General features: G+C 38.9%; 3 protein-coding genes across 4 annotated transcripts; 2 read left to right on the top strand and 1 right to left on the bottom strand.

Moving 5' to 3' along the window:
• Positions 1-1,745: 1,745 nt before the first annotated feature.
• On the top strand, positions 1,746-5,049 carry LOC115048061 (G-protein coupled receptor family C group 5 member C-like). The gene is made up of 5 exons (XM_029509307.1): positions 1,746-1,985; positions 2,356-2,363; positions 2,408-3,391; positions 4,156-4,259; positions 4,337-5,049. The coding sequence occupies exons 3-5, from the start codon at positions 2,413-2,415 to the stop codon at positions 4,433-4,435; spliced, it is 1,182 nt and encodes a 393-aa protein (XP_029365167.1). The 5' UTR covers positions 1,746-1,985; positions 2,356-2,363; positions 2,408-2,412; the 3' UTR covers positions 4,436-5,049.
• A 2,365-nt stretch (positions 5,050-7,414) lies between these two features.
• On the bottom strand, positions 7,415-10,130 carry ccdc137 (coiled-coil domain containing 137). 2 transcript variants are annotated; one of them, XM_029509309.1, is made up of 6 exons: positions 9,983-10,130; positions 9,666-9,811; positions 9,393-9,579; positions 9,120-9,202; positions 8,453-8,532; positions 7,415-8,366 (listed from the first exon to the last, which is right to left on the bottom strand). In XM_029509309.1, exons 1-6 carry the CDS (start codon positions 10,051-10,053, stop codon positions 8,178-8,180), a joined length of 756 nt encoding a protein of 251 aa, XP_029365169.1. In that variant the 5' UTR covers positions 10,054-10,130; the 3' UTR covers positions 7,415-8,177. The 2 variants fall into 2 exon arrangements, with proteins under 2 accessions (XP_029365169.1, XP_029365168.1); XM_029509308.1 differs by having other exon boundaries at positions 9,393-9,624.
• A 919-nt stretch (positions 10,131-11,049) lies between these two features.
• On the top strand, positions 11,050-13,058 carry pde6ga (phosphodiesterase 6G, cGMP-specific, rod, gamma, paralog a). The gene is made up of 4 exons (XM_029508889.1): positions 11,050-11,509; positions 12,256-12,437; positions 12,547-12,587; positions 12,693-13,058. Exons 2-4 carry the CDS (start codon positions 12,283-12,285, stop codon positions 12,767-12,769), a joined length of 273 nt encoding a protein of 90 aa, XP_029364749.1. The 5' UTR covers positions 11,050-11,509; positions 12,256-12,282; the 3' UTR covers positions 12,770-13,058.
• The last annotated feature ends 570 nt before the right edge of the window (positions 13,059-13,628 follow it).

Below are 13,628 nucleotides of genomic sequence, written 5' to 3' on the forward strand. Positions count from 1 at the left end.
ATGCTGGTGATGACACATTCTTCCTGCAAGACCCAAACCTGAGCCACTGCTATGAATAACCTGACAGGTTCGCAAAGGAGAGCGATGTTGAGGTGCCCTAATGAAGCGTGCTGCATCAAAATGGACAGGACAAGATGCACAGGGATGTATGAATTACGTATGGAGGCGCCATCTATCAGTTTTATTCTGACAGTGAATACAGAAGCACATACGGTTCATATAGATGCAATTAATCTGTAAGAATACGAATAGGCTTTCACAGGTATACTAGCTCAAGAGTAACTGGGTACTAAAACATGATTCAGACTAGCTGCAGAATCAAAAATCAAAATAAAGCCAATAGTTCTGTGTTAGAAAAGTGAATGTCCTTCAATAAGGTCACATTGCTCTCTCCTTTGAGATCAGCTCTTATTAAGAACCTGCTAACAGGACCACAATGCAAAGGGGTGGATTGATGAGCTGCTCGGTTTATAAGAGCACCCCTTGGGACAAGATCCATTGAGGGATCAATACACCACAGGGGGCTTCATCACACGGTATAAACAGTATGTTTAGGACAGGCTATATACCAGAATTAGCCTCACCAAGGTGTCCTGGATGACCTTATTCTCATGCTGGACCTGGAGGGACTGCGCCAGATAACCAGGTCTCCAAACCATGACAGAATGTGTTGAATATATAAAAATATGAACACTTTTTACATGGTTGTCTTATCTATTTAGGCATTACCACTATTAATCTAAAATTCCTTCAAGGCCCTTTTTTATGTTATTATTTACTAAAGTAAAAAAGGGCCAGGGGATAGGATAAATTAGTTAGGGTTAGTTTTGTGACATGTTAAATATCTATCTGGAAATAAATTAAAGAACTAAAATGGAGACATCCTATGTTAAAAAAAAAACAAAAAACAAAACGCTCAGCCCTACTAACTTATCATGCCATTTCTATTTGCAGCTTGCATTTGTCACGTTACAGATGTGTATATGCTTTATTCCAGCAAGCATAACTTTTTTCTAAAAGTTTAAAATCAATATTATCAGTCAATTTTCTCATTATCATTATGGTTGTTAAATGGCACAGCCTAAAACAGGTCAATAACAAGATCTATGTTGTTCTGTTATCTGATTTGGTTCCTTCACTGAAAAAAAAAAAGGAGTGAGTCTCTCCTGTAATAATATTTTCCACCAGGTGGCTCTGAATGCACAGTCCCATCACCATGACCCCTGTTGAGAAAAGGAATTTAAAAAAAAAAGTATGTGAATTTTGCTGAGAATTATTTTTGTAATGTTCATTTCATCATCAAGCATTTGACATACATTTGACTCATTCATTGCGTTGCATAACTGCATACAGACCGTTTTCTTGAAAATTGAAAGTAAGCCAACTCAAAAGGAAAGCACCAGGCAAAAAAGAAAGAAAGAACGAAATCACAAGTAAGCTAACTAAACACAAAACCACTAACCACAAAACTGATCCAATCACCCAAACTGTAAAAGCAATCAATCGTCAGTGAGAATGACATCAAGGCCTCTCTATGTTAAATAGGTCTCAGCTCAGGCCACTCTGTGCGCAGCTTTTATTCGAGTACTAATGTCACTTGAGAGGTGAGTGGTGCCTTTGTTTGGATGTAAGCTGCAAGAGGAAAATAAATAAATAAATAAATAAATAGGCTGGCTACTAATCTCACAGAATATGCAAAGCTGCAAACACTGGAGAGGCCGGATAGAGAACAGGAGAGCGGCTGGAGCTCAGAAAGGACTGTCGGTGAGTCGACGATAGAATGGTTCCAAAACAGCCGAGCAGGAGCGGGCGGATGGACGACAGTCCCTGAGTGAGCAGGGTGGGACAGCCGAGGATCCACCAGGTGGACGTTTATCTTAAAGGAATAAATAAACACAAAGGAAGACCCGAGACAAACTAACTTACTCCGGAGAGGCCAGTTTCATATTCAGCCACCTGTTGAGGCTGCGCTGTCTTCAGGCCAGGTGAGTTCAATAAACACTTTTTTTTTAATTCTTATTGGCTCTTATAACATTTCTCCTGCCGTGCTCCTTTAAATTAATTTATTTCTTTACCGTGATTCTGCCACTTTAAGTACCTCAGTAAAAACCACGGTGCTCAACGTGTGTCTAACTTTGAAGCAGATAATCCAATGTTTACAAATGGTTTATTTAGTTCATGATAAATGATAAAGTGATACTATGACATATTAGGAACATAGAGAAACAAATTTTGCGTTCACATGCAGACAGTTTGTGGTTTGTGTTGTTTTTATGTCTCCTGCATTAATGATTAACAAGGTAATTAGTTTATAACAGAATGTGAATTCATTTTTAAACATGTCTTTTGTCGCAGATTTATTAAAAAAAAAAAACAACAACAACAACTATTAAGAAAATCTGGACTGAAGCCATGGACGCAACCAGTGCTCCAAAAGGTTGTGCTGCCAGCATCAGCTCTATCTATTACAACCTGTGTAACCTGAGTGCAGTCTGGGGAGTCGTGGTGGAGGCTGTTGCTGCTGCCGGTGTTGTGACCGCTTTTATCCTCTTCATCATCCTCATGGCCTCCTTACGGTTTGTGACGGACAAGAAGAGAAAGGGTGTAGTGGCCCTGCAGGCGGCTATTCTGGTCTTCACTTTGGGACTCTTTGGACTCACTTTTGCCTTCATTGTGGGCCAGTACACTACCAGCTGTGCTGCACGCAGGTTCCTGTTTGGAGTATTGTTCTCAGGCTGTCTAGCCTGCCTGGTGATGCACGGGCTGTGGCTTGTTCTGCTGCAGCGGAGAGTCCAGGGTCCCAGGAGTTGGATGCTATGTCTGGGAGCTCTGAGTCTGTGGCTGGTTGAGGTAATCATCAACACAGAGTGGCTGATAATTACTATGGTCATCAACCCACCTGGTGCTGTCATCACCCCTGACCTGCATTGCGGCATTGCAAACCAGGACTTTGTGACATCACTTATCTACGTAATGTTTTTGTTGTTAGCTGTGGTGTTGATGGCTGTGCCTTCGCTGACACACAAGGACACGCGGTGGCACAGAGATGGAGCGTTCATCCTGGTCACAGGACTCCTCACCATGGCTATATGGGTAGCTTGGATTGTCATGTACATCTACGGGAACAGAGTGGCTGGGGACCGAAACTGGAACGACCCAACAATGGCTGTAGCTGTACTGTCCAATGCCTGGGTGTTCCTTATCCTCTACACCATCCCAGGAATTTGCTTACTGACCCAGGAGGATCCAGACCAGGAGCAACCCCATGATGGAGAACTTGTCTACCCTGCTAGGAGCCTGGTATATGATACAATCCTCCGAGAGCCAGAGCTGCCCCATCAAAACATTTATATGGAAAATAAAGCTTTCTCTATGGACGAGCCTCCAGCAGGTACAGCATGGCACGTTATGGTCTCTGAAAATGACAGCTGTTAAATTAATCTTACGTATAATTAAAACACACATCAGATAGACTACACTCATATGTACATTAAAATACAACCTCAGCCCAACAAAACTTTTCCTGAAGTCATTGCAACAAATTGAATTACACAAGTATTTTCTCTTGAGTGTAACTGAATGGACTGCCTGAAGCCGTGCTAATGGAATATAGAAGAGCATTACTACCCATAGCAGGGAGCTGGGGGCCATTCCCTGAAAATGACTCCACACAGAACTCTGCATTTACACAGATTTCCCCTGAAAAGCAGATTGTAATGCCAGTGTTTTGCCTCTTTAATTTTTATATTTATATATATATATAGATATATAGAGCTTTCTCACTTTTTGTGTTTGTTCACCAGCTTCGAGGCTAGTCGAGGAGCACTGATATGAAATCAAATCTGTGTTTCATTTTCTGAACAATTCTTTACAAATAAGTACAGCCTAGATGTATATCAGCTGGCACATTTGGACTCCTTCCTGTGCCCTTTATATTTCATGCTCCTTTTTAGGGCCAAAGTTTGAACTGATCTACTGATCTACTCCTCAGGCCAATTTTAGGAAGCACAATTATCACGCGGAAACAGACATCACTATACTACAACATTTTTAACTAATGTTATGGGTGTTTTGATGCTAATAAACAAAAACATGTACCATATAACTGCCTGAAAAAGGGCATTTAAACTTGTTATACTTCTCTTTATTCACCAGTTCCCACAAAACCAGTATCCCCATATGGCAATTACAACGGTCAGATACGAAGTTGTGTGTATCAGCCCACAGAGCTGGCCCTGATTGCAAAGGGTCTGACAAAGGTGAGTGTGTTCATGTCGTAAGAATTTACACCACAAGTGGCCACATTTGAAATACAAATATTATTGTGTTCCTACAGATGAACCAAGATGCTATGATCCCTCGAGCCACAGTCCCTTCTTTGAATCCAGGAAGTGGCGACACCCTAACTCTCTCAGCGGAGTCCCCGTCATCCTAAGCAGTCGTAAGCAGGCAGACTGTGAGAAGGACATGGCACACGTATTTGTAACAGCTATGAAAATATTTCCTTTGGGGTTAGTTCTACCATCACTTGCTAGTAGCACATGTAATGTATCCCTTTTTTGTATTCCTTGTGAAAATGCTTTAAATGATAAGACACTGTGGTAAATATCAAGGAATATGCAACATCATCACCTAGTGCTTGTCACTTCCTAATTTTGCCTTGGAGTTTATCTCCTCCGTCCATGTTCTGCTCGCCAGTTTCATGTGTATGGAGGACTGCCATAAATAAAAGATTATAATGACCAGGGATGGGCTGCTTTTTAGAGGCTAATGTATTTAGAGCCACTATGAAAATTTCCATATGGAAAGGTTGTGTCTCACATTGCTCCATTTCATTTCCATTTTGCAGTATTGAAACTAGACCCTTAAACGTTCAAGGAAACTCTTAAGCATCTTTGCTCATTTGTTGTTTCATTCAATGGACTCCTCACAAAGACAGTCGTCCATCAGTTGATTGTAATGCATGTGTCTCTCTGGGAAGGCCAGATTATTCTAATAATTCTAATTAAAAAGATAGAAGAAGACACTTAAACTGTTATCTCTAGTAGTTTTTTAAACTCACACACACACACACACACACACACACAGGTTAGTAATGTGTCAATGTGATTAACTGACTAAAAATGTTGATTATATTATAAAATATTGTTCATTTATATGTTATCATAAATCTGCTGCATGCCATTTGTTATTCTGTTAGGTATTGCATGGCAGCATTTTGAAATTATGATCTGATCCAGACTTCTCCTGACAGCCATATGATTTTGTAGTTTCTTGGATTTACAATGAAGTTTGAAGTTTTTATGTAAAAGTGTAAATTCTAACTTATTAAAGTGTTAAAGGTTCCTTAAATCCTGTGAGGCTGTTGGGTCATTGGATTTTCACAGGCAACTGAAAAGTATGCAGGTGTTGAACACTGAAAGAGGAAGTGTCCCAAGGACTATCATCTCCATTGTCTAAAGCAATTTACATATTATGGCTTCATAAACAGCACATAGTTTTCATATTATGGGCTTTCATTTTACACAGCTGAACAAGACAGATACCAGTTCTGTGTAGCACTGAGGGTGATAGTGTGGAAATGTTACGAGACACTAAGAGAAATCCTTCAATGAATCCATATAATGCTCTTTACCAATCAGATTTCAAGTCTGCAATAACTTTAGTATAACACTGTGGATGCACCGATATTTGGAGTGAATGTTAACGACTGAGCTGTCAGTTGTTAACAGCAGCAGCAACAACAAAAGGCCTCCAGGATCGTTCACAGTATGCATGTTTGTTACATAAGAAGCCAAACATACAGGAAACAATGCCAATACAAGCACAAAACTCACAAAAACACACCCACATGCTTGGTGAATGGGGTTTAAGCACTGAATATTTTTGCTTATGCAATGAAGGGCCAACTTTGTTTTAGACAAATTAGCATGGAAATCACCAGGAAAATGTTTTTAAGAACATTATTTTCACTATTATGACACTTACACACATAGCCTCAGAGTAAGATACAGCTGCCTCCCGGCAGGCTGAGTAGGTCCCCCAATCACACATCACCTTGTACTGTCAACAGCTGATTCAAAGAGGAAAGTGCCCACCAACTGGAAATCAGACAGATCACAGTTGTACAACAGCATACATTTTGACTTAATCAGTAATGCCTTGAGCCTGCACTGTCCGATCACCAGCGCACAGACGGCTCAGCAACACATGCAAACCAACTTGCGTCTTGCCAACATGATGTATCCAAATAAAAGCAAAACAGAGCAGTTGGGGATATCACAGTGTTTTCTCAGCACTTCATTATCACAGCCTCTTCTTTTAGCTTTACCAAGTTACCTGTCTGCTGTCCCGAGGTAGCCATGACAAGGTGTTAGCAATATTGTCTCATGAAGGAGTTAGCAATTAGGTTTAACTCTACAAAAAATGAACCCCACACTATGAATGCATATAATATTATGTCAACTATATTACACATTAATTCCTCATTAGTGACATGAGCCGAAAACATTAACAGCACCTTTCTCTGACAGGCAGCAACCGCAAATCCCCTGATATTAAGAATAGCTGTCTTGTGCACATGGACACAGGTGGTTGGGCTCAGCTCCAAGGAGGCAGCACTACCAATCAAAAGCAGCTGTCCCCACTTAATGCATTTTCTTGTCACTGTGACAACCCTCAGAGGACAAACACTGATGAAACAAAAAAAGACTGAGGGCTTTACAGGTTAACCTGAACAAACAGAAATGTGAACCCAAAGACCAGACAACAGGTATTTAGTATTACTAGGTAAAGCCATCTGTTGATATTATCAATATTACAAATGCATTCAATTTCTAACTCTTGCCTTTTGATCGAGGGTGCTTTAAAAGATCAGGCTACCCAACAACAAATCTGAATTAGTATATTTTGTTCAAGAGGCCACACAAAGGCCTTGTTCATGAGGGTAAAGCTTTTAGGGATTAGAAATGTAAATAGCTTTGCCAGGCTCTAATAAGTATTTCCCATTTTAAAAGGCTGATGTGATTTATTTTTCCCAAGATTCAGGCTCTCTGGGAGGTATACAGAGAATTGAGTTATAAACCAGTTTTTACATTCTGTCTCTCCAAAGGTTGGTTTATTCTTCAAAATACAATCTAGAACCTGGAAACAGCAAGTAAAACACATTTTTTGAAAAGCACCTTTTAACAGCAAGATAATGCAACGTATTCTGAGAGAGTGGAGGAGTTGCATGGCTTTCAAAGATTATCTTATCCTATGACTGAAAGCTCCAGAACAAAAATCAATTAAAATTAAAAATTATTAAATGGACCTGAAAGAGATGACCAGATTTATGAAAGGTCAGGTAATTTATGAACCTTTAAGTTTTTAAAGCTTAAGAACAAAAAACACATTAAATGTTATCAAAATAATGGGGATTTAACAAAGGGGCAAATCCTTCCTGCAGATATAGATTATTATTATAATTTTTTTTTTTTTTTTAACGTGTTGTATTTATACATTTCACTCAATTTCACCTACTAAACACAGACTGCTGACTACATAAACTAGATGAAAAGCAACATATATACTATGGCACAGTGTGCCGACAAAAATATACTTACATACATTTTAAGAAGTCTGAAATAATTCATTCCACAGAGTCTGTCATCTCTCTTAACAACTAATCAAAATCCAGCGCTCTGTACGAGGACTGCCATCTAGTGGATCTACAGAAATTAATCTGAGGTGTACATTTGCCTTGAGATAATTTGATGACATGGTTTTATTGGATTATGTCACAGTGGTTATCTTAAAATGGGAAAATGAAGGCAGTGATTGCTTGCTGGTGAACAGCACAGCTGAAAACTCAATGAAAGCATCTTGTCTGTATGTTATTCGTGGTAGTTTGAGGTGATTGGGTACACTGATCATAATAATATCCAGTTCTCTTTTGAACCAAACAGATGATTATGATGGCGAGTGAATGTCTTTCAAACTTACCTTATACTATGGCCCGTGATTCCAAATACATACACACTACATTGCAGTAGGCTCTTCAATTGGCAAATCAGATCCAGTTACGAGGAATACATACAGTCTTCTGATGGCTATCTTATGATCCGTCTCAGTTTTTGAACATCACTGCTGACTGCAGTCAGTCATTGAGTTGGTAACACAGGACATCATTGAAGGATCTAAAGTTTTGCCAGGCTGGCAGTCCTTGCCTCTTGCTGCTGCTGCTTTTGTTTTTTCAGATGACGATAAGCTTCCACTGCTCGTTCCCGCTCCTCCTCCATGATTCTTTGTCTGGCCATGGAGGGATTGGCTGTGGAGGACACTGTGTGCCCCAAAAGAGAGTTGAGAAGCAGATCCTTTGAAGCCTTCTGCAATATGGAGGTAGAACAGAAAAACTGTTAACCACTTATTCAAACATCACTAGCATCACACGATAAATGTACATCATTTTTACCTGAGGTTTGACTTGAGCTTTTTTGGGTTTAGTTGTCAAAGTTGGTGGGGCCATTGAGACTTCTCCAAAGGGAACGTGATCTATAGAACAAAAATCATTTTGTAAATACAAAAAGCTTTGATGGAATAATCTGGAGGTTCCTAAATATAAACACATTAAAAAGAAAGAAAATGTTTGACCCTGCTGCAACCCTTTGTTGACTGAAAAAATGCCAAGAGAAACAAGATTCAAGTGCAAGGTTTTTAGAAAACATCCCTATGCTTTTCTCTCCAACAGAACGGAGCGTGACAACTATCTCATCCTTTTCCTGAGATGGCCATTTTACGATTAAAGCGTCTTCAAAACACTGTTATTAAAATTCTTTTAAATACCAGAAAACATGAGCAAAGTTCTTTTAAAATTTTCCACAAGTTCAAGAACTTAACAAAATATGTTCCTCTGCTCATACTAGTATTCAAATCATGGCCCAAATAATTTTCTGATATTCTCTCAAGATATAACGCAGTTTATACATATTCAGAAATCTGGCAAGCTAGTTGTGGAGAACCAAGTGAAACTGCAGGAATGGAGTCTTAACCCCACACCCAACATGTCTCAATGTAACAAACTACCCCCTCACATTGTTTGTGGTTATTATTGCTGATATTTTTTTTTTTCCAAACCTTACCCACAAACATTTCTTTTTCCATCATGGCCTCTTGTCGGTTCAACTTTTTCTGGTGCAGCCTCTGTAATCGCACTCTATCATTCCTGTAACACGACAGCAAAGAAGAATCAATCAATTAGATATGGATCATTCAAGGATGATAACACAGTTCTCTGTTTATCTGTGTACCTATCTTGCATATAAATGTGTGTAAAGCGTTATTACTCTGGGGCAGCTGGCATCCACCAAACCAAGACAAACGTCAATCCTCCCTCATCTTTGCTGCTGACTTACTCCTTCTTTTTCTCAGACTTGGCCTGGTCTTCCTCCAGCTCAGGCTTCCTGTCTGCCTGGTTCCGGGTGAGGAAGAGGACGTGGTCCGTCTCCCTCTGCATGCGGCGGACGTAGGCCTTCTCACTTTCATTCTTCTGCCTCCTGAAGTGTGGCACAGGTATGTCTCCGTCCCGGGGCTCCTGGGCAGCTGAGAAACACAGAGCATCTTGGGGTTTATAGAGCAAACTAATCGCTGAAACGTGTTAGAAAGTTGCTGTTGTTTGTTTAGCTCACCTTCTTTCAGCTTTTTGGATTTCATGGATCCAGATTTCAGCTCCGCTCTGCTCTTCATGATCTCCCTGAGCCTGAAGGGGATATGTTGAAGGTGGTCCTGCTGTTTGGCTTTCTTGGGTTTATCATCTCGCTTCAGTTTGACATCTCTGAAATGGGAACGCATTACAATACGGGAATGAACACTTTTAAAGGTGTACTGCAATTTAACGTCTTCTCTTAAAAGAGCCTCTAACTCTATTAACTCTGACAGAGTTCATATCTGCTAGCGGCTAGCAGCCATTAGCTTTTCCCTCGACACACTGGCTTCCTCACGGTACCTTGAATGTTTACCGGCCTTATTCGCTCGTTTCCCCGAGTCTCCGGTTTTATTCTTCTTACTCTTTCCCATGTTGCGGCACTTTTATTTTAACCAACACATGACAAAATAACACATGTAGAGCAGCGTGGTTGGCCTTTAACCTATGAACCCCGACACTAGGTCGTCAATGAACCAGGAAGTCGTGAGCTCTCACTTCGTCATTTTTTTCGGATGCAAAATGGCAAATATTTAAACGCTGATGATATATGAACGCATCTAAGTGTTTCCTCTAATAAACAGATGAAGATTTATTTTTAAGTGCCGTAAGAATTAAAAACTAATATGGTAAATATACCTCGTTACGAAAAGGTAAACTAAAGTCAGATCAGAGTGACATGGATGTAAAATAAACGATCTTTTCCATGAAGGAAATTCTCATTGGTTAGTATAACTGCTGCTGTTTCCATCTGCTACCTCAAGATGACAGTAAAGTTCACTCAACCAAGTGTGTGTCTTATTACTGATTGTCAGAAAATGCTGTTAGTGGTACTTGGACATAAAATGGGTCGGTCCAATAAAGGTGAGAATAAAATCTAAAATATTCTTAAAATATTACAATACATTGTAGTGGAATGTTGGAAGACCTACTCTGTTCATTAACTTTATTAAAAAGAAGTAATATAAATGTAAAAACTATCATTTAAAACTACTCCAAAGAATTCCTGCATTCAGAACAAAAATACCATTAGCTAAAGCATCATCATCATCATCATCATCATCATCAAAACGTAGGTTATAAAGTGTTAGTAAAGTAATCACTACGCACAAAAGTTCTTTCCAAGATCAACATGTATGTATATTACATTTATGGATCCTTCTACTAATAATACATTATATAAATGAAAAAGACAATGGATAAAGATTGCTTTCCAACATTGCTTTCCAACATTTTTACTTTTTTGGCCATTTTACTTTTATGAAATCAACAATGTATTGATTAATTTTCATGTTCACACAAACAAGAGCCTGTGTCCATATGTGTCATCTGTGGGTGTGCATGTACAGGAATTACAAATGGAGAAGCAGCAGTAACCTGTGAGATGAATGAACAGGATGTGTATATCTCTTTAGGTGTATGAAGGTTGGGTGGTAGGAGGATTAACCTAGACATGTGAGCCTCAATCTGAGAGACTGCTGACGAAAGGAGAACTCTACCACTCTTCATGCTAGTATGTTCTCGGCTATGGGTCTTGCATAATATTACAGGTGATGGGGGCTGCTGAGGATCATGGGACATATTTTGAGAAAATCCCACTGCTGCATCGCACATTTCTGGAACGTGGTGGAAATATGCAAATGTGGGCAGCGCCAAGCTGAATTGCCTGTCAGCCTATCTGTAATGGATCCACTGTTTATTATGCAGTGGTAGGCAGGTAGATCCTAATCTTCTCAAAGTCTGAAGAGTATAAGAGGAGCTTCACTAAACACAACTGTCATATAACGACAGCCCAAATCTCCACAACACAACCAGCTTACAATAACAGCAGTGAGTATTTGCTTTCATTATATTTGTATTTTTGACTCAGAGTCTGATTCCATTACTAATATTATATCATAAATTATAATTTGCCTCACATTGCATTTTGTCATTAGCTGTGCTTTCAACGTGAAATGTAATTTAAATATTAATAGTTTAGTCTTATTATGAAAAATGTATACATTATTGTAATTGTTTATATATTATTCTATGATTGTTTATTAATGTTACAAGAATGTAAGAAGGGCAAAGATTATTTAAGGGACAAAAGAAGAACAACGTTTTTCCCAAAACAAAAATACAAAATACAATAGAATTTGTGACACAGTAGAAACCTGTAACCGGGTGAATCTTAATATATAAGACACAACACAATTTATAGTTTTATTTGTAATTTGAGAATGATTTACATCTATCTGCTTTGAATTGCTCTATAATTACTTATTCAATTTCTTTAGCTGAATAAATTACAATGTTAATTTTTCCTTTGAATGATGTTCCACATTTGTTAAATTTCCTCTCAAAATCATCTCACTTGCAGACAAACTGACTGCCTGAGTCTATCTGTGTAAGCAGATTCAGCATGTGCTCACAATAATCTGATTATGAGGGCACAGTGAAGTTTAGAGGCATTGTTGAGGCTTGATTAGTAATGTGAGCACAAGATATTAAGATATTAAAATAGTTATGAAAATTTATAATTGATGGTTTCAAATGGCCATAATCTTGAATGCAATATCATTCAATTTGGACAGCCCCATTGCAGCTCAAACAAAAGGAATATGAATTTGGATGTGGCCAAACCTGAAGCGAAGACTGGAAGCAAAGCACCACTCAGAGCCACCGGTCCTGGTTCTCCACGCAAGGGCCCCCCCAAATTCAAACAGAGGAACACCCGCCAGTTCAAAAGCAAGCCTCCTAAGAGAGGCGTGATTGGGTAGGTATTACTCATTTATGTTTTTGCATTATGAAGAGAATTTGCCCTCACAGCATGTTTAAAGTAACCCTTGCCCACTCCAATGAACCTTTTTGTCTTTCTCTCTCAGGTTTGGAGAGGAAATCCCAGGTATGGAAGGTCTTGGCACAGGTAAGGATCAACACTTTTAGGCCATTCCAAATATTCCAAACATTCATTCAACTTTTCCTTTTTTAAAGTAATTTTCCGTTTTTCTTTCTTTCTTTCTTTTTATAGATATCACTGTAATCTGCCCATGGGAAGCTTACAGCCATCTAGAGCTACATGAACTGGCTCAGTACGGTATCATCTGAGCCTCTTCACTGAGAATTTTTTTTCTCTAAAAATTCTTTTTGTGGTCACCAGCGTTGGAATTTCAACTACCAGCTCCAACAATATGAATCCATATGTTGGCTTTGCTTGAAGATGTAGTATGTAAAATATATGTCTGCACTTGGTGGGTGTTATTCATTGCCTGGGGTGTTTTTATAAATTAAATATATTTTCATAAGTTTTATTATGTTATTGTTGCAGTTGGACCTGTAATTCCAGACTTAGTTGCTGGCATTAATGTTCCTTCATAACTGTCACCATCATATTCATTATTTTTAATCAACCTCACAATAAAACTTGAAATGTTTTTTCACAACTTAACAACAATTTCTCTTTCTCCTTGTTCTTTCTTTGAATTGCTCCATATTAAACACTACGTCATTCTTTAGCACATTACATCATATCACAATAAATAATAATTCATTTATATTGCAATTTATTTGTCCCTTTTTTTTTTTTCAAAAGAGGAGCCGCCCATTTGTGAATTCTGATTTTCTGTGTGGCGTTTGATTGTTCTTGTTTGTTTGTTTCTATTTGTCGGCATGCAATAGCGTGGTCACCAGTCCAGGAGGTATCCCGCCTTCATCAAATGTCAGTGGGGAGCTGCCCGGGACAGATCAACAGTATTTTGGGTGGATGGAGGGATCGATAGAAGTGCAAAAGGTCAATGAACTGAAATGTTGCTTTGTATTTAGGATCAATGTTTATGGGAAATATGCTTGTTTTTATTCTTACTGACTATATTTATATGATGTAATAACACATCAACTAACACATCCAGCAACTGGTAGAGGCTGGTAACAGGGGTGGAAATTCTGGGAAAGTCTGGTAACATTTTTT

Source organism: Echeneis naucrates, chromosome 8 (assembly GCF_900963305.1).
Source record: "Echeneis naucrates chromosome 8, fEcheNa1.1, whole genome shotgun sequence".
NCBI lineage: Eukaryota > Metazoa > Chordata > Actinopteri > Carangiformes > Echeneidae > Echeneis > Echeneis naucrates.